The sequence below is a fragment of the Oryx dammah genome, unplaced genomic scaffold (assembly GCF_014754425.2).
Source record: "Oryx dammah isolate SB20612 unplaced genomic scaffold, SCBI_Odam_1.1 HiC_scaffold_21, whole genome shotgun sequence".
NCBI classification, from domain to species: domain Eukaryota; kingdom Metazoa; phylum Chordata; class Mammalia; order Artiodactyla; family Bovidae; genus Oryx; species Oryx dammah.
Genome location: NW_024070205.1, coordinates 75,461,381 through 75,488,756, shown reverse-complemented (window position 1 = coordinate 75,488,756; position 27,376 = coordinate 75,461,381). Strand labels below are relative to the sequence as shown.

The following is a 27,376-nucleotide window of genomic DNA, read 5'->3' as shown; positions in this document are numbered from 1 at the left end:
ACATTTGCCTTCTTCCATGGATACCCTCCCATTCATTCCAAATAAAGACCAGGGAGAGAAGACAGGAAAAGGGGTAGAGGAGAATGTGTGGTTTAAAGACCTGAATGTGGGCTTCCCTGGTGGCTCAGTGGGAATGAATCTCCTGCCAGTGCGGGAGACACAGGTTTGATCCCTTATCTGGGCAGATACTGCATGCCGTGGAAAAACTAAGCCTGTGAGCCACAGCTGTTGAGCCTGTACTCTAAAGTCCTGGAGGTACAGCTACTGAGCCCAGGCTTCCTAGAGCCCATGCTCTGCAACAGGAGAAGCCACTGAACTGAGAAGCTTTCACGTCGCAACTAGAGAGTAGCTTCCGCTTGACACAACTAGAGAAAAGCCTGTGCATCTACGAAGACCTGTTGATGTTGTTTAGTTGCTAAGTCATGTCTGACTCTTTTTGACCCCATGGACTGTAGCCCACCAGGATCCTCTACCCATGGGATTTCTCAGGCAAGAACACTGGAGTGCCATTTCCTTCTCCAGGGGATCTTCCTGATGCGAGGATCGAATCTGCATCTCCTGCTTGGCAGGCAGACTCTTTACCACCGAGACACCTGGGAAGCCCCAGTGAAGACCTAGGACAGCCAAAAATAAGTAAATAAAATTAAAAAGAGAACACTGTGTGTCAGCGTTTCACTGAGAAAGTCACATCTCTCTAACAAAGGCATTCCCTTCACACAGATGATTTTAGTTTTCTATGTCTTTTCAACTCTGTAAGAGGTGAGCAAGGCAGAGATTATTGCACTCATAGACCATCCTTACTTACCCACTGACAACCTCCTATCCCTCCATAAAGAGCTTGGAAATACTGTGTTTTTCCTAGGCCTCCCAGAGGTAAACTCTAAAATCAACATGTCGTGAGAAGTTCTGAGGCAGGAGATCGTCTGATTGGAGTATAAGCAAATCTAAAGGAGAAATGTGTGGATTTGAAGGGAAGTTGGTCGGTCTCAGCAGCGAAGGAGACACTGAGAGAAGAGCTCACAGCTCTCTGGCTTCTGTCTGGCAGACACTAGGATCTGAAGGGAACACTGCCCGCCAGTCAGGTGTCCCGACGGTGAGGACTCAGGCAGCTGACTAGCAAGGCATGGTGCTACTGTATTTTCAAGTGATAGAACGAACTTCTCTGTTGCTATTCAGAGCTCTCTAAGTGCCTTCTGATCACCTTTCTCCTGGGTAAATTCCTTCCGGGCAGTGATTCTGCAGGCCAGGCGGACATGTCTGTTGGGCCCACCGACCAACTGGTCTCATGCACAGGCCTCTGTGAGCTTGTGAGCATAGGTTAGCCTCCCCAAGATGATTTCTGGATGGGATTGAGTTTCTGGGCTTCTGAGGATGAAGCCAGGTCAGAGTTACAGTTTTCTTACTCCACAGAGACCTGTGAAGCTGGCTGGCCCTCCTCATGGCCCAGCTTCGTCCAACCTCAACTGCAACCATCCCACCAAAGAGCAGAATCTCAGTTCACTAGTTCCTTCATAGCATCCCACACTCTATGTCCTGAGTATTTATCTTCTCATTTTAATTAACATTATATATCATAATAATAAAAGTTTGCTTATTGAATCTTCTGTGTGCCCACAGAACAGCCTCACAGAGAAGGCATTATCATTCCATTCTACAGATGGGACAGTTGGGGACAAAGGAACTGAGAAAGCTAAGATTTAAACCAATGTCTACATCTAGAGCTTGTGCTTTGCTATTATATTTAAAACTAAGCTGCGAGAGGAAACTAGGGTGACTTCTCAGAAGAATATAGCATCCTCAGCATGTTTTCCAAAAGTTACCTCATTCCAAAAGTGGACACGAGGACTCTTACTTATTGACCTCAAAAAATAAGCATCCGCCTTGATTGGAGAAGGCAGGCTGGCAGTCGTGCCTGGTTGGGGGAGTAGGAGAATCTAGTGATGTCCTGGGATATCCCAGAGGAATCTGGCCGTCAGCTTTGACCCTGACACAGGAAAAAGCTAATCTGGATGGTAAGCGAAGCAACAGACAGTGTGTAGAAGGTTGGGTGGGTATGTGCTGGGCTGGTCTGTCCTCTGTAGCATGGGGGTCCCCGGGGAGAGGATCAGTGGTTGTGGTCCAGCCTTGGGATGGGGCTCCCTGAGAACAACTCAGACAATGGTGACATCTCACCACTGCACCTTCTTGAACCTGTACTGAAGGCTGGTTTGAGTTTTAGCCTTGAAATCCTATTAATATTCCACATTTGATTGAGTTCCTTTCCCCACACATTTCTAAGTCCTAAACCCCAAAACATATGCTTCTTTTCAGAGTGTTTTGTGAGGCAGTCAACAAGGTAGGTAACGTACTTGAATGTCACATCAGAGTCAAGAACAGATAATCACGTGTGCGTCCCAAGCAGGCCACAACTTCGAGCTCCCTTAAAGCAATGATTTCTACCTACATGTTCAACATTCCCTTGATAGAATCTAAGAGAAAATAATATCTGTAACGTTCAAAATAAGAAATTTGTTCCAATATGTGCAAAATGAGGAAATTTTACTGTGCTCCGAATATGACATACTTTTTACTTATTTGGGACTATTTTCATTTAACTTAAAAAAAAAAACAATAACTAGACAATATTAGTCAACCCCACTTAACTAAACATGAATATAGCCATGAAGGTCTTACAAATTATGTTAACTGTTTTTTTCTGTCTGGCTAACTGGTCCTCACTTTCCTGCAATTTTTGTTTTTATTGATTTGACTGCACTATATGGTTTGCCCACCAGGGATTGGACCCAGGCTGTGGCAGTGAAAGCCTGGAATCCCAACCACTAGGCCACCAGGGAATTCCTGGCAGTTTGTTTTCTTATTAGCTTTTCAAAAAACTTTTTTTTTTTCCCCAAGCCAGACACTTTCTTGGGAGTCATATTAAAAATTTTTTATATCTAGATAATAATAAAATATAGTGCAGTAAACAGCACTATACACTGTTACTGAATTCAGTTACTGAATTTTAGCTGGAGACAGCTGGATTTCAGGAGACTATCAGCTGACTGATCTCAGGGTTGGTGGTGTTGCCTATAATTATGTTGCAAAAATATCATCAGGGATAGGATGGCGCCTGGGAAGCTTGTTTTTAAATGCCCACTGGAAGATATTGTCTATTTCTGTAGACAATTACCCTTTGCAGCAATACAAGGTGTCTCAAGGGCAAAACTGGGATAACACGCACTATATTTTTGACTATTTCAGTCTTGTGTTGTCTATGCAGGGACACCTTGGCCAGTGCTTTCCTCTGGCTCCAGGCGTGGTGGGCTGAGAGAAAGCTGGGTGTGGATCCACAGACTTGGGCACTTAACCCTTCTGTGCCAAAGGCCATCACTAGTAAAATGGTGATAAAATCTCCTGTGCAGAGCTTTGAGAGATAATATTGAAGTTTTAAGTGAGGCTATTATTTAAAACTATATCATATAAAATATTGTATATTGAAATATTATCTGAATAATAGCAAGCAATTATACTATTTCCATTAACTTTAAATATTACTGCTTTGAAAATTTAGTCCCAGAGTCCAGGCCCATTATAAAAGGCTGATTTCTTAAATGTTTTCATCAGGGAAAAAAACCCCCAAAACATGGTAATAATGTGAAGTGATGGATGTGTTAACTCAATGGGGGGGAATCCTTTCACAGCATATACATATATGAAATCATCACAGTCCACACTTTAACTATCTTACAGTTTTGTCAATTATATCTCAATAAAGCTGGAAAAAAGAAGGCTGATCATTGAGTAGGGTACTGCTCGGCACTGTGCGCTATGTAACATGGTCTTGAATCTTTGGGGGATGTGTCCTGGGTGGGCAGTGGTTCCCAGCAGAGGCTTTAGAGTCAGGCCTGGGTGGGGCTGCACGGTGACTCTGCCCTTCCCTATCTGCCATCTCAGAGAAACTGCTTTGTCACAGACGTGTGTGTCTCAGAAGGTTGTGTGTCACTCCCTGCCCTCCAAACTCCAGTCGTATGAACTGTTTGTAGTTCCCAAAGGCGCCGGGCTCACTGCTGTTTAGCTCACCATTTCTCCTCCATGTCGCGTCTCTCCTCTCATGCTGCTCTCTCCTAGTCTTCCTGGCTTCCTCTACGACTTCCCTGACCCTCAAGACTTGGTCAGGCGTTCTTTCCATCTGCCTGCTCCCCAGTCACTCCTGATTCACCCCTATGGTCAGTGTCTTGACATTGTCTAGAGACTGGCCCACTTCCCTTTCACTTTAAGTTGACTACTATGTTGCGGTTTGGTGTGCCAGGCACAGCATTTATTGCTTCCTGTGAATTATCTTATTGAAGTCTCCTAACGACCCTAGGTGTCCGAACGAACAGATGAGGAAACTGAAGCTCAGAGAGGGTAAACGGCTTGTCCAATGTCACACAAATAGAAGAGCTGGATCCAGGCCAGATTCTAAACCCTTTGCAGTCAATTATACATTTCTAAGCACGTACAGTGCTGAGCATGGTGAAGGCAAGTGTGAGTACTCAACAAACACAGCTACTGTTAGTGTGGCCCATGCAGGGGATAAACCTCTGCAGGGAAGGACTCTTAACCCCCAGGTGCGCCCTTTGCCAACACCCCAACCAGGGCCGAGTCAGTGTGTGTACAGCAGGGAGGATACCCCAGAGCAGCACTGGCTGCTTCTCAAGAAATGACTGTTTCCTATCACACATTTCTGTATTTAAGAGCGATTTCATTTCTTGTCACCCTCTGGCCTCTTTTCCACTTCTGTGCAAGGATGGGTGGGAACACACAGCAGGCCCAAGACAGCAGGGGAAGCTGCTTTTGGATGAGACACACCGGAGCCACCAACCACCTAAATAAACGTCCTCTTTATTTTACCAAATATAATTTATCAGTTATGTTGACATTTGTCAATTCAGTTATAGTCACTATAAATAATTCTCTTAGGACACAGTTCTGTAACTTTTTAAGGATATAAGAGTAAACCAATGTTGCTCCCCACAGCCACGCCAGAAGTCCATGTGGTTTGTGCAATCGGGGGAAAAGAGACGGATCGTCCATGAAAGTCGTGAAGTTCATTTTCTTTCCCTCTCGCCCTGCAGACCTCCCTCTGCTCATCCTCAGGGCTTGGGGCACGCCTACCTTCCTGCTTCTCTGGCAAAGGAGGGCACACTGGACTCCTCCAGGGCAGCCTGGCTGAACTCCAGAGAGGAGAAAGGGGTGAGTGCCTGGGGCGGGGGTGACTGCAAACCATAGGGGCACAGCCTTGGGGGGCAGAGGAGTTGGTTCTGATGCCTGTACAAGAGCCTGTGTGCAAACATGTCTGCAGATGGACGAGATAGAAGGCCCGAGAAGAGCAGGAACAAGGCCAGGCTGGTGTCAGTGAACTCTGCTGGGGGCAGCCCCAGCTGGGTAACCTCTACGATTCCAAGTCTAAAGGTCTAGGCTCTGGCCGGTGGCCTGGGTGGAAATGCAGAGAGAGAGAGAGCATCTCAAGAGGCGTAGGGCAAGTTCCTTGGGGTGAGGCAGGGTGGTGGTAAGAGGCGGGGTCACTGCCTGGCCTTCCTCTGGAGACAGGCCTTTTAGCTGACAGAGGGGGAGAGCTGAAGGGCAGGCTATGGACAGAAAGGCTGGAAGAAAGCTGCATCCAAATGCCCAGGTCTGTCCACACGTGAGTGTGGACAGCAGAGTTCTGACCTGTTCACAGGAACGTGCTGGGAGGATGCAGAGGCCCTGGTGTTCTCCCACTCCTGTGCCGGGTAAGCTGGAAGCAGTGGGTGGATGTCTGGCCTTCTAGGTCTGAACCCTCTTTCGGGTGACTGGTGAGGAGATGGAAGGAAGTGAGGGTGAGAGGGTGCTGTAGGGAAATCAGGAGTGGCTGAGCCACGGGGCCTGAGCCGTGACCAGTGCTGCACGCAGCTGGGAGCCAGGAGCGGCGTCAAGACGCAGACCCTGCTTGGACAAAGAGGGAAGTGCAGTGGGGACACTTTCTCTCTGGACTGCAAAGGGCACACAGCCTTTGTGCTCGGGGAATGAGGCGAGGGCGGGACTGTGTTTCCTCTGGCCAGTCAGTACCCGGCACAGGACTGGACGCATAGTAGGTGCTCAATCAACAGCGCTCAGTGAATGTCAGACTGTGCCTGCAGAAGCGCGCCTCTTGGGGAAGCGGTGTATTTGTTGAATGAGTGAGTGAATGAATACACGATGGATGTGGGCAGAAGCCAAGAGAGAGGAAAACCGACCTCCATGGCACGAAAGAATGAGTGATTTCAGGAAGCAAGAGATTCTCAGGGGCCATGTGGTTATGTCCTCGGGACAAACAGCAGCAGAGAAACACCTATCAACCCCCCCGTGCTTCTCCACAAACCCATTCTCGGTCCCTAACCTCAGAAGCCAATGCGGCAAGCTCTGGGGAAGGTCATGCTTAGAAATAATTAGAAATAGTAAGGTGAACAGAGAAGAATCATCAGGTCTTTGGGTCCAGGGAGGATGTCGATTTTGGCAAACCTATGGGTGGACATGGGCCAACAGGGAGACCAGGTCACGGCTCATTTCTTCTTGGATGAGACAGTCAGTTGGAAAAAAGATCAGAGGGAGGGGCTGGTGGTATTTATCAGGCAGTTGGGTAAGGAGCAAGTATATAATTTAAGGAGTTCACCTCATCCTTTTGGAAAGCAGGGCAGAGAACAGGGCTAGGATTACTTGGGGCTAGGAGCAGCTGTCTCTTGCTTAAGGCTTTGAAGTTGGTCCACTTCTAGAAAACGTATGTGTGGGGGGAGGGGAGAGCGACATTTATCCCTCTGTTCAACCAAAAAGAAAAAGAGAAAACAAAGACAAACCCCCCAAACCAGAACCGGAGTTTGCTAAAGCTAAACCAAGTGTCCCCACATCCTAGACGGAGACCCTTGCCCCAGGCCTCTCCCCTGGAGGCACCCACCATGCAGTTGCACTTGGTGACTGTCCCAAACACCTACTTGTACTGTTCATCTCAGTCCATCTGTCCTGTCTGAATTCTTACTCTACAAACTTGGCTCAATGTATAAAAATTCCCATTGAAAATAATGAGAATTTGGTATCCACATGAAGTCCTAGAAAGAGATGGGAGTGTCGAGTGGGATGGGAGTGGGGGAAGAAAACCGCAACCCCCCCCCCCCAAAAAAAATTTTCAAACAAAAAGTGTTTGAAAAAAATTTCAAACAGGTGGAGAGAAGGTTGAGTGACCGGGCTAGTCCCCGACATCTGTGTCTCGGTCCCCAATGAGCCAGAGGATGTGGAAGCTGAGTGCCAGGAGCCCGGTGCCGAGAAGGTCCCCCAGGGCTGTCAAGTACGGGATGGAGAAGTTGTCTGGGTCCAGGCCGCGGCCCCACATCCAGTGCACCATCCAGTCTGCGATGTAGAGCAGGATCAGCACCTGGAGGACAGAAGGGCCAGCCTGCAGTCACCCCTCTCCAGGGGGAGCCAGAGGCCACGCGATTGTCCCATTCACTGCACTGCAAGGCTCAGCTCGCTGCAGCCAGTCCTTAAGCAAGTCAGCTTATCTTTTTGCCCCCACAACCCCCCTCTGTTTCTCTAGCCCACAGTGACCACCTTGAACAGATGACAGAAGGAATTAGAGTTCACCGGGAAGGAAGGTGCCTCTGTTCTCCGGAGCCGCCTACATTACATTCTGCTCCCAAATTTACCAGACCAGAGGCTTGCTAATCAACATCCTACTTGTTGCAGGAATTCAGTCCTCTTGCCTCTGATTCTGGGTCATCCTATTCTCGGGTCACTCCAATTCCTGCCATGTTGGCCTCTGCGGGAGCCCAGCAGGCAGCTGGGGGGTTGGAGTTTGCTTTTCAGAGAGGGATTTGTCCTCAGAGCAGAGTGGAATAAGGACAGTGTGAGAGGCTGCTGCCGGCACAGTTGTCCGAGTAACAGTTGATTATCCCCAGCTGCCTTCCTCCTGACCCTCCCCATTCTGCTCAAAGAATGCAAGTTTATTTTAACATTAGTCCTAGCAAAATAGAGTTAGGAATAAGTCAGCTGAATACCAAGCACACAGTGCATATCAATTCAAAAGACACCTCGGATGATCTGCTGCCGTGATGTATCTGCCCCTTGCTTTTCTTCCATTACTACAGATAATTAATGATGATCTAGATTAGAACCTTGCTAGTGGGCCCAGGACCAGGGGCATCGACAGGAAGCTTGTGAAAAGTGCAGATTCTTAGGCCTCATGCTGGATCTCCTAAATCAGAAACTGCCTTTTAACAAGATTTACATGCACTTTTAAGTTGGTGATGCATTTGACCTAGAATACTACGGAGATGTCCACAGGCCTGCGTCTTCTCTATACTCTGCACAATTCCTGGCAGCTGGGCTCCCCAAAATGACTGCATCTGAGCAAGAATGAAATGGTTTCTAACGGTAAAGCTCTGAAACAGTCATTTAGGAGGTTTTACTCCTGACTGTACTTTGTAAATACTGTGCTATGCAAATTCTGCCCAAAGGGGCTTAGTTCCTGGAACCAGAGCCCACTGGGGGACCCGGAAGCCAGATGTGATACCTAAATTTAGGCAAACTGGTTACTCTCCAGTCTTCTCTCCAAGGAAGGCAGAGGTTACAGCTTCAGCATCCTTCACCTTCTGCCTTGCCCTGCGCATAGCGGCCTTGGACTTTTGCGGCCCTGACCCTGAGTGAGGGACAGCCCCCTTGAGCCCCCTCCCCCCATAACTTCACACCCTTGCCAGCAGCTGCAGAACGGTCTCAAATAAAGAACGTGGCCAGAGGACTTTGGGACGTGCCCCAGGAAGGGACAGGCAGCAGCTGTCTCCACATTCCAGCCTCCAGAGCAGGCCCTGGGAACATGCCGGGAGGGGGCAGCGAGGGGGTCAGGAGGAACCTTTAGAGGGGATCAGGTGTCCCACCCTGGCCCTGCACCAGCTGGAGAAGAGAGGAGGTGAGCGTGGCCCCTGGTGTGTTCACAGTGGGGAACGGAGGCAGGCTCGCCCTTTCCAAGGTGGCCGAGGGCTGCCCTCCAGCCACAGATCCTGGGCGCCCACACCCACTCCTGCTCTGCAACGTGCGCTTCACCCCAACTTGCAACTGGGGTAACAGCTGTGGGGAAACTGCACGTGGTTGGCACCGACCTGGCCAAGATGTCCTGACACCCAATAATATGTGTGTTTAAAAAAAGAGTAAAATGAGAAAAATATGTATGTTTGCTTGCCTAAATATGGAATAAGCTTGAAGGATATATAAGAGATATAGATCAACAGAAGGTCCTACTATATAGCACAGGGAGCTATACTCAATATCTTATAACAAACTATAATGAAAAAGGATGTATATATGTATCCTTTATATCTCTATGTATGAATCACTTTGTGGTACACCAGAAACTAACACAACAGTGTAAGTCAACTCTATTAAAAAAAAACAAACAGAGGAACAGAGGACACCCACGGCCCGTGAGGAAGAGAACAAGGTGCATGCCCAGAGGGGAGGAAAGATGTTTCAGTGGGGTTTCTCTATCGACCCTTTCAAAGTGTTTGAACTAACCTATTCAAAAAACAAATCTATAGAAATTGAAAATGTAATAATAAGGATTAGATTGGCTTTAAAGGGGCTACATGAGAGAGCCTCGTGGTGACGGAGCTGTTCTGTGTCTTGACTGTGGTGGTGGTTACATGAACTATGACTGATAGAACTACACACACACACACACATGAGATTGCATGTAAAACTGGTGCAATGTGAATAGCTCTGTGCATTATACCAACACTGACTTCCTGGGTTTGGTGTTGTGCTATAATTATGCAAGATGTTCCCACTGTGGGGAGCTGGGTCATGGGTACCTGGGCTCGCTCAGCACATTTTGTGGGGGCAAATTCTTATGAATACATACTGATTTCAAAATAAGAAACTGAAAAAATATAGTAAACTGCAAGGGAGAAAACATCCTAGTATTACAGAGTAGGAAGGCTGGATGGGATCCTAGAGATTGTCTAGCGCAGTGGTTTTGACACATTCTCAAGCTGTGAAATCCTCTACTCAAGTGAAATCTCCCAAGGAAGCCCAGCATGTGAACAAAGTCACATGGAGCTCCGTGGCCAGACCAGTGGGGGTGGCACCTGCCTGAAATCCAGCACCTCTGCTTCACTCCCCTTGGTTTGCAAACGTAGCACTGAGGCTCAGAGAAGTAAAACAACTCACGGAAAGCCACACGGCCTCTTACGGGCTGGGCTGGAACTGCGGTCTGCTCTCCTGAGCCCCGTCCACACCATCCCTGGCCCTCCCTTCCTACCCCTGCCGGGCGGCCCTGGCCCTCCCCACGCCCCTGCCTGTCCGCACCTGGAGCAGAGCAGCTGTCATGTAGAAGATGATGAAGATGAGGGTGAGGGTGGTATGCCCACCCTGCATACAGCTGATGGTGTAGAGGAACACCAGGTGTCCTGGGACCACGAGGAGGAAGAGCACGCGGGCCGAGCGAGAATTCACATCTAGGACCAGCGGAGAGGGGGCGTGAGGCAAGAAGGGGGCCATCTGGTGCCAGGAGGCCTTTCACAGCCAGGAGGCGCTGTGCTGCACGCCAGGGCGGCAGATGGCGCCCAGCCCCCAGGGTGCCCCGGGAAAGGCCAGCCTTCCTGCCTGGGCTCCCCCTCTAGGACAGCTGGTGCACACAGCCCAAGAGACAAGGAGAACCCGCATAACCGGGCTCCAGCTGTTTCTTAAGTGATGCTGTGAACCCAGGAGAGGAGGCGGGAACTCTGGCATTACCAGGGCTGAAGAAGGTGGTACAGGGGCTGGGGCATCGGCGGGGGGCTTGCTCCGAGTTCTCCCCTGGCGTCCCATTCATGTGGAGGAAGGTGGAGATGCGGCTGGCCTGCACGGCCACCAGATTGCCCCCAACACCTGTGGAGACACGCGAATCCTAAGCTGTGGTGGGCTTGGGGAGCAGGGAGGGCGTGACCCATCCACCAGTCCCTAGGAGAAGACGAGACACTGAGCAGGGAAACTCCTTTCCAGGGTGTCTTCAAGGCTCCTCCCATCCTCCCAGTTACGGAGACACAGCAGTCCCCTGCGGGCAGAGATCGTGTGCAGGGACAGATGCGTAGACGCAGGGAGCCTGACTTCTCTACCCAGACAGCGTGTGCACCTGCGGTCACACGCATAACTCAGGGGACAAGCCCCGCAGTGATCAGTCCCTCTCCAAAGTTAGGTGGGCCCAGCATCCCATGCTCAAGCGCTGGTTCCAGGAACCAGTCCAAGTCTTGAACTCTCTGAGCTGGACTCTCTTGCCTGCTAGAACCCTGACTGATACAAAGCCCCCAGACCCTCTGATCCAGCCCTCTCCTTTCCCCCCTGGCAGCTGATGCCGAGACCTCACCGTTAATCACAGGTGTGAAGACAGCCATCCCTGCAAAGTTGGGGTCTGAGACCGTCTTGTCCAAGATGAGGCCTCCCACACTGCACAGACACAAAGACCACTGAAGGCTTCTGCTCTGGTCCCTGGGGTGAGGCCGCAGGTCCGTCTGGACGTGGGCAGTGAGGCGGCTCCCAGGAGTCCCTTGTCCTCCAGTCCTCGCCTCCCCTTGCCAGAGCCAGCAGATGCTCCTAACATTCACCCTAGCACAGCACCCCGGGCAAGCTGGTGCTGCTGGGTCAGGCAGCCACCTCCTTCAACCACCTCCCAAGTTGGTGTGAGAAGCTGCTGGCTACCCTGCCTGCTCAGTGTTTATTTCCCCTCTGGTAAGAAGGCTGGACTTTTCCTCGGGGAACCAGCTCTCCCAGACTCGGCCACTGTGGTCTGTGTGACCCTGCTCCAACCCTGAGGGTGCGGCCCCAGGCCCGTGCAGTCGGAGCAGCACATCTCTGAGGCCACAGCGACTGGCTCATGGACAGTCAGTGAAACTCTATAATGGGACTTCGCAGAAGAGCTTAGAGAAAGACTCTCTCTCCGCCTGTTTATGGAAGCAAACCTGAAGCTGCAGGCCAGCACAGAGAAAAGCAGAGCTGAGAGACGGAGAATGCTGGGGCCCAATCATTTATGTCCCTGAGCCCAGCTGTGCGTAGTCAGCTCCCTAAGCCACTGTGGTTTCTAATGAAACCCCTCCACACGGCTCCGTCACTTCAATAGAAGCGCACGTGACTGAGCCACTACTACAGGCATTTCTAGGGTCCGGGCCGCACTCCCTCCTTCCAGGGCTGGGAGGGCGGCGGGTGGGGGCTTGGGCCTACCTGCTGATGGCCATGGCGATGATGACGGGCTCCCAGCCCGAGTACAGCACCTCCCTTGTAGCCGGGCTCCGCCGGGCCAGCATCACCCAGACGGGGAGCAGGGCCACGAAGAAGATGCACACCAGTGGGTAGATGTACTGCCAGATTCCTGAGAGGTGGAGAGGAGATGCAGGTGAGCGCGGGCTCCCTGCTCCCAGCCTCCCCTCGGCTCAGCCTGCAAAATCCCAACAGGCCAACGGTAACACCACGCTAAATGCCAGCAAAGGTATCTACTCATTTGATGCTCGCTGTTAACCTGGGAGGTACACGGGGGCCAGCCCTTTCCATTCTGTAAATGAGGAAACCAAGGTGAACCCTCCTCAGACACTGAACTTATCAGGGGCAGAGACCAGATCCTAGGTCTCTTCATTTGATCCCTGGAAAAATCTCCATCTCCTCTCTTTCATTGTGCAAGCAGACTCCAGCCTTAGTTCCTTTCCTTTGCCCTTTGCCCTTACCCCTCCATAGGACCAAATATATTTCTGAGATACTTTCACCCCTGCTCCCGCTGCCTGCATGAATCTGAGATAAGAACTCAGCTTCATCTCTGTGAGGCAGGGAATTATTACAAACTGTGTTCCAACCAAATGGTTAGGAACAGAGGAGAAATCCTTACACGTGTGTGAAAGCACTGCCACGTCCCACCCAGGAATCCACCCTGGTCCAGCCCTCAGTGACCTCAGCCTCACCCTGCTCCAGGTAGAGTCCCCAGCTGATGCCCGAGAGCAGTGCCAAGGTGATGAGGTCACCCAGGCTGGCAGCAATGGGCGTGGCCACATTGTCTGGGTTGATGCCAATCTTGCGAGAGCCAATGATGACTCCAATCATGATCATGCCTGAGGAGGAAGGAGAGGGGCCAGGCAGGGGAAGACGAGATGACGGGGCATCCACCAACTGAGAGGGAGATGGGAGGGGCCTGGCTTTGGACACCTCTGGGACCGCCCTGCCTCCCCACTGCCCCTCCCTCGCCCTCCTTACCCAGGACCAGGGAGGCAATGGAGGCCGTGGCCACGCTGCTGGCACAGAGCAGGAAGGCGTGTGGGATGCTGAAGTGGCCATCAGGGATCCAGCCGAAGACCACGGCGGCAATGGATGCCAGGAAGCCCACCACCGTGGCCTGCACCTGGGGAGGGGAGCAGAGTGCTTCTCAGCTGAGGTCACAGAACACCCAACCAGACCTCCTCCTGCCCCCAGCTGCTCCAGGAGGCAGGCAGAGCTGGCCTGTCCAGTCCTCCCAGGCGGGAATGATGTCTTTATTTATTTAGTTTCACATCAGACACCAGTACTGGGTAGTGCGCCCTGCAGGAGTCCAGGACATGTTACTGGCTGAATGAGTGCTCCTCTGGGGCCCTGGGGAGGGTCCACAGAGCCTGAGACTTCATCCAGACACAGGCCTGGGACTCAAGGGGAGGAACTCCTGGTCCGGAAAGTGTGCAGCCTCATGGGGACATGGGACAAAAGTGGTCAAGGGCCTTCAGCATTCCAAGTCTCCTCCTGATGTGCGCCGGGGGGACACAAGCCTCCTGCATCACTGCAAGCAGAGAACTGACACTGAAGATCCTGGGAATCCCTCTGATCTTGGCCATTTTCCTGGGAAATTGGGAAAAACTCCTAGAGTTCATTTGGGAGAAGGCAGCTCAGCAGGACCTTGGAGCTTCACTCAGGAGCCAGTGGGTGCTGACTTAGGCCTGTCACGTTCCTGCCCAGGGAGGAAGGAGGCTGAGCCCCAGCAGCCTGGTCCCTGCTCTCTTACCTGAATGAGGGCCATGTTCCCAGTGATCATCCGCCAGAGCTCCTTGGGTGTGTCCATGTGCCCGATGTTGGCCTGGGAAAGGGAGGACCAGGGTCTGGAGCGGCAGGCTGGGGAAGCCTGCAGCGCCGTCCGCTAGGATCCTGCCTGGGTCAGCAGACGGTGCCCGTGGCCCAAGACCCTGGACCAGGGTGTGGCCCGCAGGGAAAGTGAAGCAGGGTGGAGGGGCTGGATGAGAGGGAAGGCGCAAGACTGCCTTGAGCTCCTGCCTCTGGCTGGAGGGTGGCCAGGGGTCTCGTAAGGCAGCTCCCTTTTCTCCCCTCCTCTCAGAACAGAGGGCGATTCTGGGCTCTGCCCTGCTTCTCCGGGCAGCTCATCCCCATATGGGCGAGAAGGAACCGATCAGTCCCTGGCTCTGAAGCCAGCTGGCCATCCAAGGGGAACAGGTCAGCTGCTGGTGCAGGACAGAGGCCATGAGAGTGTTTGGGGAGGACTGAGGTGGCTGGGAGCAGGCCAGGAGGGCAAGATGGGGAGGGCTAGGCAGGCTGCCACTTCTCTCTGCTCCCTTCTCTGGGCTCACGGCCATGCGGGGACATCCCTGACACCTGGCTCCCCTGGCCTCCCACGTTTTACTGCTTCCTACCTCCCGCCCCATGGCCCTGAATCTGGTTTAGTCTCCGAACCACACGACAGCTGATCTAAGAGGTTGTGGGAGGTGGGAGTGACGAGCCGCCCCTCTTCCTCGATTCCCTTACAGAAGAGCAAGCTGCTGTGGGGGAGAGGGAACGGGGTGGGAGGGGGCTGGAAAGGCCTGGCTCTGCTCCGGCCCAGCTGCAGAGCAGGGCTGGAGATCAGAGAAGGCCCCCGGCTGTGCAGGTGAAGGGACCAGCGTGATGCTCGCCTGGCAAAGCTGCACAAACAGTCACGAGGCGGGTTGCGAAGCAGGGGGTGGGGGCAAGAGTCCAGGGACGGCTGGGACCTCCAGAAACCGAGCCTGGGAACCACTCTGAGCAGGGAGCCCCTGACCAGGGGCAGGACAACCAGCCCGGGATCTCCCTGAGCCTTTCCAGCTCGGACCCACCTTGCGGCCCTGAGCAGCTGAGAAAGGCCTGCAGTGGCCTCTTGGTCAGGCTCTGTGGTGCCCGAGTCTCTGTGTGCCCCACTCCCTCCAGCCAGGACACTCACTGCGGTGGAAAGCCTTGATGCCAGCGTCATTTCCAGGTTCCCCTTAAGGCCCAGCAGGGCAGGCACCAGGATGAAGACCTCTGTCACCTTCTGGAACACTTCCCAGTGCTACAAGGGGAAAATAGAACCCAGGAGTCTCAGGGCCCCACAGGGCTGGCATCAAAGTTGAAAGTGAAACTGAGTCCCCTGAAAGTGAGTTTATAATTAATTAATAAACACTGCTCCAAGTATATGATTAATGTTGCTATCCAAAACTTTATTCCCTTTCCTGTCCCTGTCTGAATTCAATCCCTTTCGTGCCCCTTCTGACCTCAATCCTGTGCTAACTAAACAGCAATCTGCCAGAGTCAGATGACTAAGATTGCTGAGATCAGTGATAACACTGTTACAAGCTCAGGTTGTTTCTCCTGGGTGAGATGAGTTACCAGAGCTTTTTTGTTCTTTCCCTTTAAATCCCCTCACTCAAAGACCAAGTGGGAGAGGCTCTGAGGGTTGTCTCCCTCGCCTTGCCTGGTGTCCTGCAGTAAGCTCTTGCTGCTGCTGCTGCTAAGTCGCTTCAAGGGTGTCTGACTCTGTGAGACCCCATATAGGGCAGCCCACCAGGCTCCCCAGTCCCTGGGATTCTCCAGGCAAGAACACTGGAGTGGGTTGCCATTTCCTTCTCCAATGCGTGAAAGTGAAAAGTGAAAGTGAAGTCGCTCAGTGTCCAACTCTTCACGACCCCATGGACTGCAGCCCACCAGGCTCCTCTGTCCATGGGATTTTCCAGGCAAGAGTACTGGAGTGGGATGCCATTGCCTTATGCCCTTACTTTGCTGCAAACCTGCAATCAGAGTTTGGCTTTCTGTGCTGTGGGCACACGAGCCCTTGCTTGGTTACAGTTGGATAGTCTGGGAGCAGGGGGTTGAGAAGGAAGTGGAATCAGCAGGGAGTGAGCTGGTCAGACGCCTTTCCTCCAGGAATTCTGGAAGCAAACCAAGTCCATGATGCTCCAAACAACATAGCCCCCTTCCTGCCACCCAGAACCGGGCATGTGCAGAAGGTCTCCCCCAGTCAGGAGACCCCAGCCTGGCTCTGCTTCCTTTGGCTACTTTGTGGAGCCAGGACAGAAGATGGTGGGGACCCATGCAGCTGAGTCACCCTGGAGCTGGCTTACACCCCAGAACTCCAGCACGATCCCCCTTCAAATCGCCTTCAGTCTGGTTTCTTTGTGGCCTCAGCCTCGGGTGGTGTTGTCTCAGCTGTTGAGCGCTGGGCTCCATGGGGCTAAGGAGATTAGAGAGTTTTTTTGGCTTCTATCTCCAAGGGCTCTGGGCCTCAGCAACAGCCGCTCTCCTTCAGAAGAGGCTCTGAATGAAGACGGTGGCCCCCAAACCTCAGAAGGCTCGTCTGCAAGAGGCTTGTCATTCCTCCTTGGCCCTGTCACCCCAGAAAGCTCCCTCAGTCTCTCAGTTAGGAAACGGAGGGCTGCTGGTGTGGGAAGAGCACAGGCGCGTGGATTCCAGCCCTGAGACCGTCAGGCTCCACTTTCCGGCCCATTCTTCCAGCTAGTGTCTTTTAAGTCTGCACTGAGTGCCCGGCTAAGGGCTCTCTGTGCAGTTTTTCATTTTACTCTATCAAAAACCTGGTGAGGTAGGAGGGAGCTATTCTTATCCCTGTTTTGTAAAGGAGGGAACTACTGAGGTTCAGAGAGCACTATATTCAGTGCTGGGAAGGAGAAATGCAGGAGCCAGGACTCGCTATTTGAAAGCTACTTTAATTGCAACTGAAACTGAAGACTTGCAAGAAATGCTGGGATTGAGTTACCTTCCCTGGCCCCAAGGGCAACCTGAGTTCCTTTCTGTGCTTCCTTTTCTAAGAATGGAAACGTTGATGTTTGGCAGAAAACAACAAAATTCTGTAAAGCAAGTATCCTTCAATTAAAAAATAAATTAAAAAAAAAAGAATGGAAAGCTTTCAGGGTTGGAGAGGGGAGGGATCAGGCAGCCAGATGGAGATATGCAGGCTGATCAGACTATGAAGGTCAGGGAGCAAAATGCAAGGGCACTGGCCTGACAGCCTTTGGTCTCCCACGTGAGACCACAAGGGTGGGCGATGTGCTCTGTCCCCAACATTGTCTCACAGAGGCCAGCAGGGGCTCCTTAAACAAGTTACAAGGCCTTGAGCTCCTGACTGTAAAATGTACACTTCAGGGGCCAGATCAGATGGTCCCTAACGGCAAGTCCAGGACTGACACTACAGTTAAGCATAAGCAAGGCTGCAAATCAGATCCACAGTGAGATATCACCTTATACACGTTATTCCCAATAGCCAAGAAGTAGAAGCAACCCAAGTGTCCACTGATGGATAAATTAATAAACAAAACACAGTCTTACATACACAAGGGAAAGTTACTCAGCCCTAAAATGGAAAGAAATCCTGTTATATGTAACAACATGGACGAACCTTAAGGACAGGACAGTGAGTGACACAAGCCAGTCGTAAAAAGACAAATACTATACGATTCCACTCATACGAGGAATCGGAAGTGTTCCGCTTCCTAGAAACAGAAGTAGCTTGCTGGTTACCTGGGACTGGGAGGAGCGGGGAAGGGAAGTCAATGTTGAGGTGTAGAGCGTGGAGTTTTAGCTCTGTAAGATGCAAAAGTTTTGGAGACCTATTTTACAACAATGTGAATATACTTAACACCATTGAACTGCACATTAAAAATGGTTAAGAGGATAAATTTTATGTTATGTGTTTTTTTTAACCACAACAACAAAAAAGAGGAGCATGGAAATCAGAGGGGGCTGAGGCTGGGGGAGGCGGCACACGGGGTCCGATAAAGGCAAGGACCTCTCTTTCCTTGTCAGAGTTCTTCTTGTGGGTATGGGGGTGTGCGTGTTGACAGTGGGGGTCCCTACCAGGACCCCAGAGGAGGGCTCCTCTCATTAGGGCTAGAGTGCACCCTTCTCTGAGCTCCTGGCCTAGCCCCTCACAGTGGAAGGTATAGGAATCTTTTTAGGGAAGGTGCTCTCTTAAAAACTAAAGATGGGAAAGAAACCCCCTGACTCCCAGCCACAGTTGCTGAGCTTTCAGACACCCACAGGAAGAGCCAGGAGGGATGCACATCCTTTCTTAGCCCTGGGGCCCCTAGAGGGGAGGCAGTCCCACGAGCCCCGTGTGCTCTGGAGGAGTTTAGGCACTGTTGCTGTTGGCCAAGGCTGGTGCATACTGCTGGAGCTCCAGCTCCCAGCAGGCAGGGCCGTGCCCCGCTCTGCCCCCTTCTCCCTCACCTCAACTGGACACGTAGCTCAGAGAGCAAGCATTCTTTCTGCGACATCACCCCCTCCCAATAAAAGTGGTTGACTGGTGGTTTTGGAAGCTTCTCAGAGCCCAGCCTCATATCCCCTCTTCGCTGCATAACACCCACCTCTCACAGCTTCCAAGCCTCCGGTTCTGTGAAAAGCTGTGATCTGCAGGAAGGCGTATGTAAAATATGTGTGTGTATTGGCAGGGTGAAGAAGCCCGAAAAGAAATACTCCAAGTGTATGCCAGAAATATTTTCTGGATTGTTTGTAAGGAATATTGTCTTTATGATTAAGAAAAAAAAATATATGAAGCTCAGCTAACCCCTCTAGCTGCCACTATATTATATACTAATACTTAATACATACTATAAATATATATATATGAGGTTATAAATATCCTCAAATCCTTGCACCCCCTTAGCACACATACACCTTCTCCTTCAACTACACTAGGACCTAGAAGGGATGGGGCTTTAGCAGCGATGCGGACAGACAAGCAAGTAGAATTGGCACCCATGATAACAGCCCCTGTCTTCCGGGCCTGCCAGGAGACAGTCTGGACCCTCACACCACCTGACCCCCCACCCAGCAACACCCTGAGCTGGCACTTGGTCAGGGTAGCCAGTGGCTACACACATCCTTTCTTCACCCACAAAAGCCTCTCAGGGGAGCCTCTGACATGCATGTGTGTGTGTGTGCGGCGTGCACACACACACATATGGCTCTGGGAGGGCCCAGGAAGCAGGCTGGCCCTGAGATGAGCAGCGGGTAGAAAGACAGGGGCCAGGGGACCAGTGTGTCTCCTTCCTGCTTTGGCCTAACTCAGGCCCATCCTATTCACCCCGCCTGGAAGTGTCTGACCCTGAAGTCAGACCCATGAGCCAAGCCTTCACCCACGCCTTCCTGCTCTGCTGGGGATGGAAAAGGACACGTTCCAGGAAGCCCTTGGCGGGAGATGCGGATGGCACACAGGGACAGATTTCACTGGTTCTCAGAAATGTGGCCCCTCTTTCCTTTCCTTCTCTGTCTGTGGATGGTGTTGGGGGTGCAGTATGGGGCTCACTGGTTCCTGATGGCTTGGAGGAGGGATGAGCCTGCGGCGCCCCTACAATAATCCTGACTCATCACCAAAGGTTTTACACCTCAGCGACCCTACTGCTGTCTCACCCTGGTCTGTTCCCCTTCTCTCTTCCATCTGACATCTCTTCTGCCCTCAAAGAGAGAACCAAGTCTGCCTGGAGTGTTCTGCCCAGCAGGGAAGAAAGTCACAGGCTGGAAAGGCTGTAGTCAAAGACACAAAGCCATCTCAGATTCCCAGCAGCTCCGAGAACTGCAGGAGAACCTGGGAAGCTGAGCTGGAGCTGACTCTCAGGGCGAGGACTGAGGCAGCTCAGATGAGTGAGATCCCCAGCAGCTCCGAGAACTGCAGGAGAACCCGGGAAGCTGAGCTGGAGATGACTCTCAGGGCGAGGACTGAGGCAGCTCAGATGAGTGAGGTCCCCAGCAGCTCCGAGAACTGCAGGAGAACCTCGGAAGCTGAGCTGGAGCTGACTCTCAGGGTGAGGACTGAGTCAGCTCAGATGAGTGTAAACCCAGCTGGCACCTAAGGCTCTCCCTGCCACCTGCAGGCATCCTCTAGGTGTCCAAGGAGGAGGCCCTCAGGGCAGCGCCTGGGGACAGAAGGCTGGGCAAAGTGTGATAAGGGAGGCAGATAACCTGAAACCTTGGGGCAGGCCAACCAGGGAGGAATGTTTCTGCTCCACCCTGCTTCCCCAAAGCCATCCTTGCCATTCACTTTCACCTTTGCAGACTCCTCTGTACACACAGAAAAGCCAGAGGAGGAGGCGTTTGGGGGAGGGGGTGTCTCCTTTCCTCGGGATCTTCAGCACATGAGTAGCGAGGATAAAGAGCTGGGAGACTCACCTGTTTTAACACAGCTTAGAATTCAAGTGATGGAGAAGGAAATGGCAACCCACTCCAGTGTTCTTACCTGGAGAATCCCAGGGACAGAGGAGCCTGGTGGGCTGCCGTCTATGGGGTTGCACAGAGTCGGGCACAACTGAAGCGACTCAGCAGCAGCAGCAGCAGAATTCCAGGGAAGGCTGGCACACCACCTCCTGCCACCCCCATCCCTCCAAGGGCTGACAGAAGAGGGGAGTGAGGTGCCCTGGGGCAGCCCAGGACTAAACCAGGAGGCTGGGCGAGGCCTCTGCAGGATGGAGGCTCCCCAACCCAAACCTCTTCATTTCCTACATTGGACCCAGTCCCACTTTCCTTCCCAAATGCTTCGGGAACTTCAGCCTCGGTGGGGCGGGTGCAGCAGACTGCAGTCTACTTAACCTCTTCCTACTTTGGGCCAGTAATCAGTCCCTTATCTCACTGCAAAGGTGGCTGTACACACTGAGTGGAGAGAGGGCAGATAAGAGGAGGCAGAAATGGGCCTGGGGAAATGACTGGGGCTTCTGCAGCAGTGGGGAAAATGAGGGCCTCAGACCAAGAAGACATCTGCACCGGCATGGCCTTGTACTCAGCTGCTCTGAGACACAGGGGACACCCTACAGCCAGCTCCTCCCAAGGGCCGCTTAGAGGCCTCCATCCCCCTGCAGTTCAGCTTAGCTTGGGAGGGGGACATGCAGATCTGAATCCTTAGAAACTGTCCCGCTCCTCCTGACCTGAAGACTGCCAGTCGCCTCTTTGATCCCCTTAGATACGGAATAAAAACCTTCCTGCAGTCCCTGATTTCTCTGTTTCTGCCATCCCTGCCATGACTCGACTGCAACCGTCTACAGGGCTTGCTCCACACACGCTGAGGGAGAAGGCTGGGGGCAGGCGCAAAGACAAACCAGCCACTCTCCTCCATACCAACTGGACCTTGGCTCTGGGGTGAACCAAGGTGCCACACCAAGGGCAAATGCTGGCCCTCTGTGGGCACACTGGGCAGGCTCCAAAGATTACCTACCTGGGTTTTTCAATGTCTCAGGGTAAGGGGTAAGATGCCGGAAGTCATTTCCAGCTCTAGAATTCCCTTGAGTGTGTAAGAGAAGGGGAGGGAGTGGCCCTCAAAGAATCTTTGTTCTTGTTCATTTAGAATATAACTCCAGTTGTTCCAGATTCCAGTCTACCCTGTTTTTCAAGGAAAGACAAAGAGCAGACTCCTCCCAGAGTCTTTAACCAACTTTGGAACCATGGCCACGGTAAAGGCTATAGAGGCTAAGGACACAGGTTCTGGGTCCGATGACCAAGGACAAGTTACTAATCTCTTTGAGCCATTGGTTCCCTATCTACACAATGGGGACAGTTATGGTTCGAACCTCACAGGTCCACAGAAGAGTCCAACAGATGCTGCCCACTACCGTTCTTACTTTCTAGAAAATAAAATAACCCCTCCCATGTTACCATCAGACCCTGGTTCTACACCCCTTTGGAGGCATCAAACCAGAACTGGAAACCTCTGAGAATGAGAACCCAGGCCACAGGAAAGGGATGGAAGAGGTGGAAAAACTGCTACCCTGGTCTGATTTCTCCTCCTCTCAGCTACCAGGGTGAGGAATCCAAAGCCTGCCCTCGCCGCTCCAGACTAGCATCCCAACCTCCATGAGGAACGATCCCCAAAGAGACAGGTTAAGGGAGACAGAAGGCATGATATAAACACCATCCTCAGTAGCAATCAAAGGAGCAGGGTCCCCCTAAGGTCTCAAGTCAAAGTGGTCCAGGTAGACACCATTGAAAGAAACTCCTAGAACCAACCACCCTGCTTCCTGGGACAGTGGCCTGGTAAGACTCGCCAGCAGGACTCTATTATCATATGCATTGTTTGTAGGGTTGGCTCGGCAAAGGCGAGGGGCTGCTGAAATCCACATCCTCCTGAGAGATTCCATGGCCAAGGACTCACTGGTTGGGGCAGGGGGCAGAGGCAGGCCCAAAGGGCAAAAGCCAGATCACCTCCAGCTTTCCTATTTCTCTGAGTACCTAGGACAGAGCCCAGAACTCAGTAGGAATCTGATACACGTTAATGATTAACTTAGATAAACCCAGCACTTTCAGAAAGCTTTATATGTCTTACTAACTTCAAAAACTTTAGCTGGAAATAAAGCTTTAAATCATCTTGGGGACCCGGAGGTCCTGGGTAAGTCCTAACCCAAAATATGCTAACATAGCATATCCCTGGCTCTAAGCTTCCTGGTTCTGCCTATTCCTGTCCTTAATTCTACGTAGGAGCCTCACAAAGAGCTCTCTTTGCCCACCACAGGTTCATGAAAGACAGGTACGGAGCAAGGAGAAGAGACAGTTCTGCCCAGGTTTAGTTATATTTTGTCCCCATATCTGTCACATGATCAGCACTTCTATGTCTTATCACGCCAACCCCCCCAAATCATGTCTCAGCATGTGCCCACCCCCATTCTCTAAGGAGAGCCTGCCAAGGTTACACGAAGACAAGCAACACAAAATGCCTTTAAGAACCTTCTCGCTTAATTTGAGACCCTCTTGGCAGCTGGACAAATTCCTGCCCAGCAGGGGGATGAAGGGAAGGCTTGAGACTGAGCTTTCTACTGTGGGTAACCTTGAAACCCCCAAAATAAAGGGGAAAGAAAGCCTAAAGAGAAGGCCCATGATCTAAATGTCTCCTAGTGAGCTGGGCTCAGCAGGAATGACCAGGAGGAATGGCAGGCAACAATCTGCTCCATCTCTCCTCTTCCAAGCCTGAGCTTGGGAATCAACCCTGCTTCTGTTTAAGCAATACAGCCCTGACTACCTGTCCCAGGGCTACCGGGCTTCCCCAAGGCTTCTGGAGAAAGGGACTAGAGGACATGATCCAAAGGGAAACAGTGTTCCAGGAAGCAGCAGCTGCTTCTGACAGGGAGGTGGAGGAAAAGCTCCAAGAGACAGTCTCCCAGGAGGAAAAGACGGCTCCAGGCTCAGCGTCCAGGGCCGCCCTCCCAGCTCCTACCTGCACGATGTCCAGCACCATGCCGGCGGCCACCGTCCCGAAGCCGGCCAGGAGGAAGGGAAACAGCACCTGCAGCCCGATGGAGAAGGAGGTCTCCTTGAGCGGGGAGGGGGCGGCGGGGCCATGGTCCGAGCTGACGTCGTCACTCTCGTTGCTCTGGCTGCCGTTCTCCAGCAGGGCGTCCTCCTCCCGGAGGCCCTTGGCATTGGCCCGAGACTCAGGCACCACCACCTCGACCTCCGCCCCGTCGGGCCCCAGGAACTCCGAGGTCCCGGCCAAGGGCTCTCGGCCTGGGCCCTCCGAAGAGCAGGCTGAGGCGGCGGGACCAGTCCCGTTCAGCTGGTGGGCGTCCTTGGGCTCCGGCTTGGAGGACATGTCGCGGAGGGAGGAGGAGAAGGGGGGAACTCTCCTCTTTTTGTTTTTCCGCTCTCTCTCCCTTTCTGACTCGGGAAAGAACTTAGTCTTGGGGTGAACGCAGGCGCGGTGGCCGCGGGACCTCTTCCCGCGGCTCTCCGCTCCTATCGGGCGCTTCAGAAGCTGATCCACCGACAGGCAGCCCCATCAAGCACTGAAGCCACGAGCTGGAGGGGAGCAGGAAACTCCGCACCAGACGCTGCAGCTGGCGCTTATGGGTGCAGGTGCCCGACCCAGCTGGCTGAGAAGCTTCTTGGGGGGAGCTCCTCTGGCCTCCGAACTTCTTTGGTTCTCAGCGCAGACTCTTCAGAGTCAGGGGCATCTAGAGCAGAAGAGCCGGGTCAAGTGTGGGGTGCCTCTGAGGTGGCCCTGCTTTGATGACAAGCAGCCCGAGTTCAGATCCTTCCGAAGGCAGACTTGGCCTGGGGCGGCCTCTGGCTGGGCTCCGTCAGCTGCCCACAGCTCCTCTGGCTCTGCTGGTCCCAGGGCAGTGTCAGCCCTCTTTCTCCTTTTTTCCAGAGACGTTCTTCCTTTCTGGGAAGACCCTGTATCTTCCCAAATCCCTGGTCCTCACAGTCAGTAGAATCTGGATGGAACACCTTATGTGGGAGAAGGAAGACAACGTTACGATACTGCAGAAGACAGCTCCTACTGCGAGAATATTCCCACTCGGCAGGCATAAGGCGTTTGCTACTTCCCTTCCCTTTTCACTAACAACCCCCATTCCTGCCCTGCAACATCTGGATGCCCAGCAGGCACTAGTCCTGCCATCCTCCCAACAGGCAACGAACTGCCCACCAGGGACCACCACCATGGTCAACAGCCACAAGATGGGCCAGCCTGGGACGGGGAAGATGCTGTGCAGACCTTGGCACTGCCTTCTCAGCAATGGGGGATGGGAAGGGATGTCCTGGGGGAGATCCCTTCTTGAATGTCCATTAAGAACCCAAAGTTACTAAAATGCGGTCTCCCAGCGGAGGGGAGTATGTTACAAATTCAGTCACAAGCTCCCTACAGCCACTTGGCTGTAGAAAGCGATAGTTTACAGTCATAAGGCAAATAAGCAGGGAGAATCTGACTACTGAATGAAGGTCCCTACACCCCTACAAACCCTAGTCCCTGAGGAAAAAAAACCAACAAACTGGGAGGACTCCCCGGGCAATGGGACAGGCCTGCCAGACCAAGGCCAAGAGCCAGAGGCCTACCCACTCCTGCCCTTGAGAGTCAACAGTGTTACAAAAAGCTCAGACACTGACTTGGATCCAGGCCTCTGCTACCTCTCTCCCCCTGCTCTTGGCCTTGTGAGCTCTTCAGATAGGACAAGAGTGTTATCTCACTTTGAAGGGAAAGACGGTAACACTGTGGTTATTATGCACACATCTCGGTTCTCTAGGTTCGCCCTGTTCCCCAGGGTTACTGAGAGTTGGATATAATGGAATTCTTAAAAAACAAAAACAAAAAAGCACCATCGGAAAAAATAAATAAAACAGAGCAAAATAAAAAGCAAAAGCAGCATAAGCCAAAACGCACTTGCTCCCAAATGCGTGTCTCTTTAGGGACTTCTTCTTGCCTACGGGAAGCCCCAGGCCTTGTTCCCACCTGATTCCATCCCACCAGAAGAGCTCTCACAAGTAAAAAATACGTTTGAAGAGAATTTCCCTAGGAAGGATGAATAGGTCCTTAAGTATTCAAAACACACACAATTAGTCAACTCCAGTTTGGGGAAGGGTGGATCAAACTCCAGTAACTGGCCCACGGGAACTGTTTTCTCTTTCTAGCCACTCACGTCACCAGGACTCCCTTTTCCAGTCTCCTTAAACACTGTCCTGTTAGTTCTTTCAAAAACCCTCACTAGAGATCCAGGAAGAAACCTCTGAGCAGGAGACAGCCCGCGGCTCCTGTGCCAGAAAAGTTTCTGAGTCCGCTAAAACCTGACCGGCCCTCCTCCCGTCTTTCTGGCAAGTTACCTAACCTGAAACAGGGCTCGGAGCGAGAGAAGCCAGCCCCTCATCCGCTGCTGCCAGTAAAGAGACTTCAGCCGGGCCTAGGCCCTGGGATGAAAGAGGAAAAGTGACCCGGGATGCTCTGGGGAGCGGACTAAGCAGACGGCTTTCGTGTCCCCGAACCCAGGGATTGGGAGAAGTATCTGGGTGACCCTCCGGCCTCTCCTCCAAACAGACTCAGCGAACGCGCGGGGTGCCAGGTCCCTCGGCCTCGCCACCCACCCCCTAGACCCAACAGCACTGACCTGCCCCTCACTCGGGAGGAAAGGGGGCGCCTGGCGACTGGCGGCGGGGACCCGTGGTCTCGGGGGAGGCAAGGGTCCCCCTCTTCTCATCACTCCTCCTCCTCTGCAGTCCTCCTCGGCCCCCGGATGCCCCCCGCCACACACACACACACCCCAGCCTAGGCGAGCGTCCAGCCGCGGCACCCGACTTGCTACATTTCGCCTCGGCGCTGGGCGAGCGAGGCCGCCGCTCTGCTTCCACGAGCGGTAGGTGGCCCGGGCGGGCAGGACAGGTCGCCGCGTCCCAGGCGGGGCGGGGGGCAGTCCGGACGGCGAGCCGTGGGGCCGAGCTCGCTCGCCCCCAATCCCTTCTTGCCCGCAGACTTGGGCCCAACTGGTTGGCTGCTAGCGGCAAACGTGATCTGGGGCAGAATGGGTGGCACCCCCATTCCATCAAAAATAGATTCCGGATGGACAGCGGCAGCCCCCAATCAGAGGCGGCGAGGGGGGCGGGCTCGGCCGCGGCCCGGCCCCGGGGGCGGGGCGCCGGGGAGGCGCAGTACGCGGGGTGACGCGCGCCGGAGGCGGCTGCCGGGTCCCCGCGCTCCCCGCGCTCCCCGCGTGGTGCCGCCTCCCGGGGCCGCCACGCCGCGCCGGGATCGTCCCTCGCCCCTTAAAGGCGTGCGCGCCGGTGCGCGTCTACCCCTGGGTATGGAATTGTTTCCTTGTGCCCCCGGCCTTCGGCAAGACCGGGAAACCTCCCAGCGGAGCCGCCAGCTCTGACCGCCGGGGCTCAAACCACTCTGCCGCTGCTCTGCGCCCCGGGCTCGGTTCCCGGAGAGAACCGTACTTACCTTGTTTGGGGACACAGCCTCTTGCCTGCTGGGGAGAAGTCACCTCCGCTCTTTCCGCCAGATGCCGCGTTCCTGCAAGCGCGTGGCTCAGCCTGAAGGAACCGGCCTTAATAAAGTCCCAGCCTTCGAAGGGCTGGAAATGGGCGGGCGGGCGGGAGGGAGGAAAAAGAGGTCAAAACCACCGCTGTGGTCCTACACTCACCGCCCGAGGCGGGGCGGAGGGGAGCCTGGGTTCCTCTGACCCGCTGATTCTGGTGGCAGCACGGAAGGATGTATCCATCCCGGGCTAAACAAAATCCAACTTTCCCTGACGCACCTTCTGGGATCAAAGAGGGCTGCTCCCATTTCGCCTTTTGCCACTTCCTCCCTGGGGTATCTCCACCTCTCCAACGCAAACGGAGAACCAGTTCTTTTGGGGATGTTTTTGGTGTACGGGGTGTGATCTCCCCCGTA

At 53.1% G+C, this 27,376-nt stretch overlaps 1 protein-coding gene across 2 annotated transcripts; it reads right to left on the bottom strand.

Moving 5' to 3' along the window:
- Positions 1-4,843: 4,843 nt before the first annotated feature.
- On the bottom strand, positions 4,844-27,005 carry SLC41A1 (solute carrier family 41 member 1). Of its 2 annotated transcripts, none has more exons than XM_040262961.1 (11): positions 26,924-27,005; positions 23,429-24,441; positions 15,191-15,298; positions 14,009-14,080; positions 13,234-13,378; positions 12,945-13,091; positions 12,217-12,364; positions 11,366-11,445; positions 10,756-10,890; positions 10,330-10,478; positions 4,844-7,405 (listed from the first exon to the last, which is right to left on the bottom strand). In XM_040262961.1, the coding sequence occupies exons 2-11, from the start codon at positions 23,801-23,803 to the stop codon at positions 7,220-7,222; spliced, it is 1,545 nt and encodes a 514-aa protein (XP_040118895.1). In that variant the 5' UTR covers positions 23,804-24,441; positions 26,924-27,005; the 3' UTR covers positions 4,844-7,219. The 2 variants fall into 2 exon arrangements, with proteins under 2 accessions (XP_040118895.1, XP_040118894.1); XM_040262960.1 differs by lacking the exon at positions 26,924-27,005 and adding an exon at positions 26,091-26,492.
- Between the last annotated feature and the right edge of the window lie 371 nt (positions 27,006-27,376).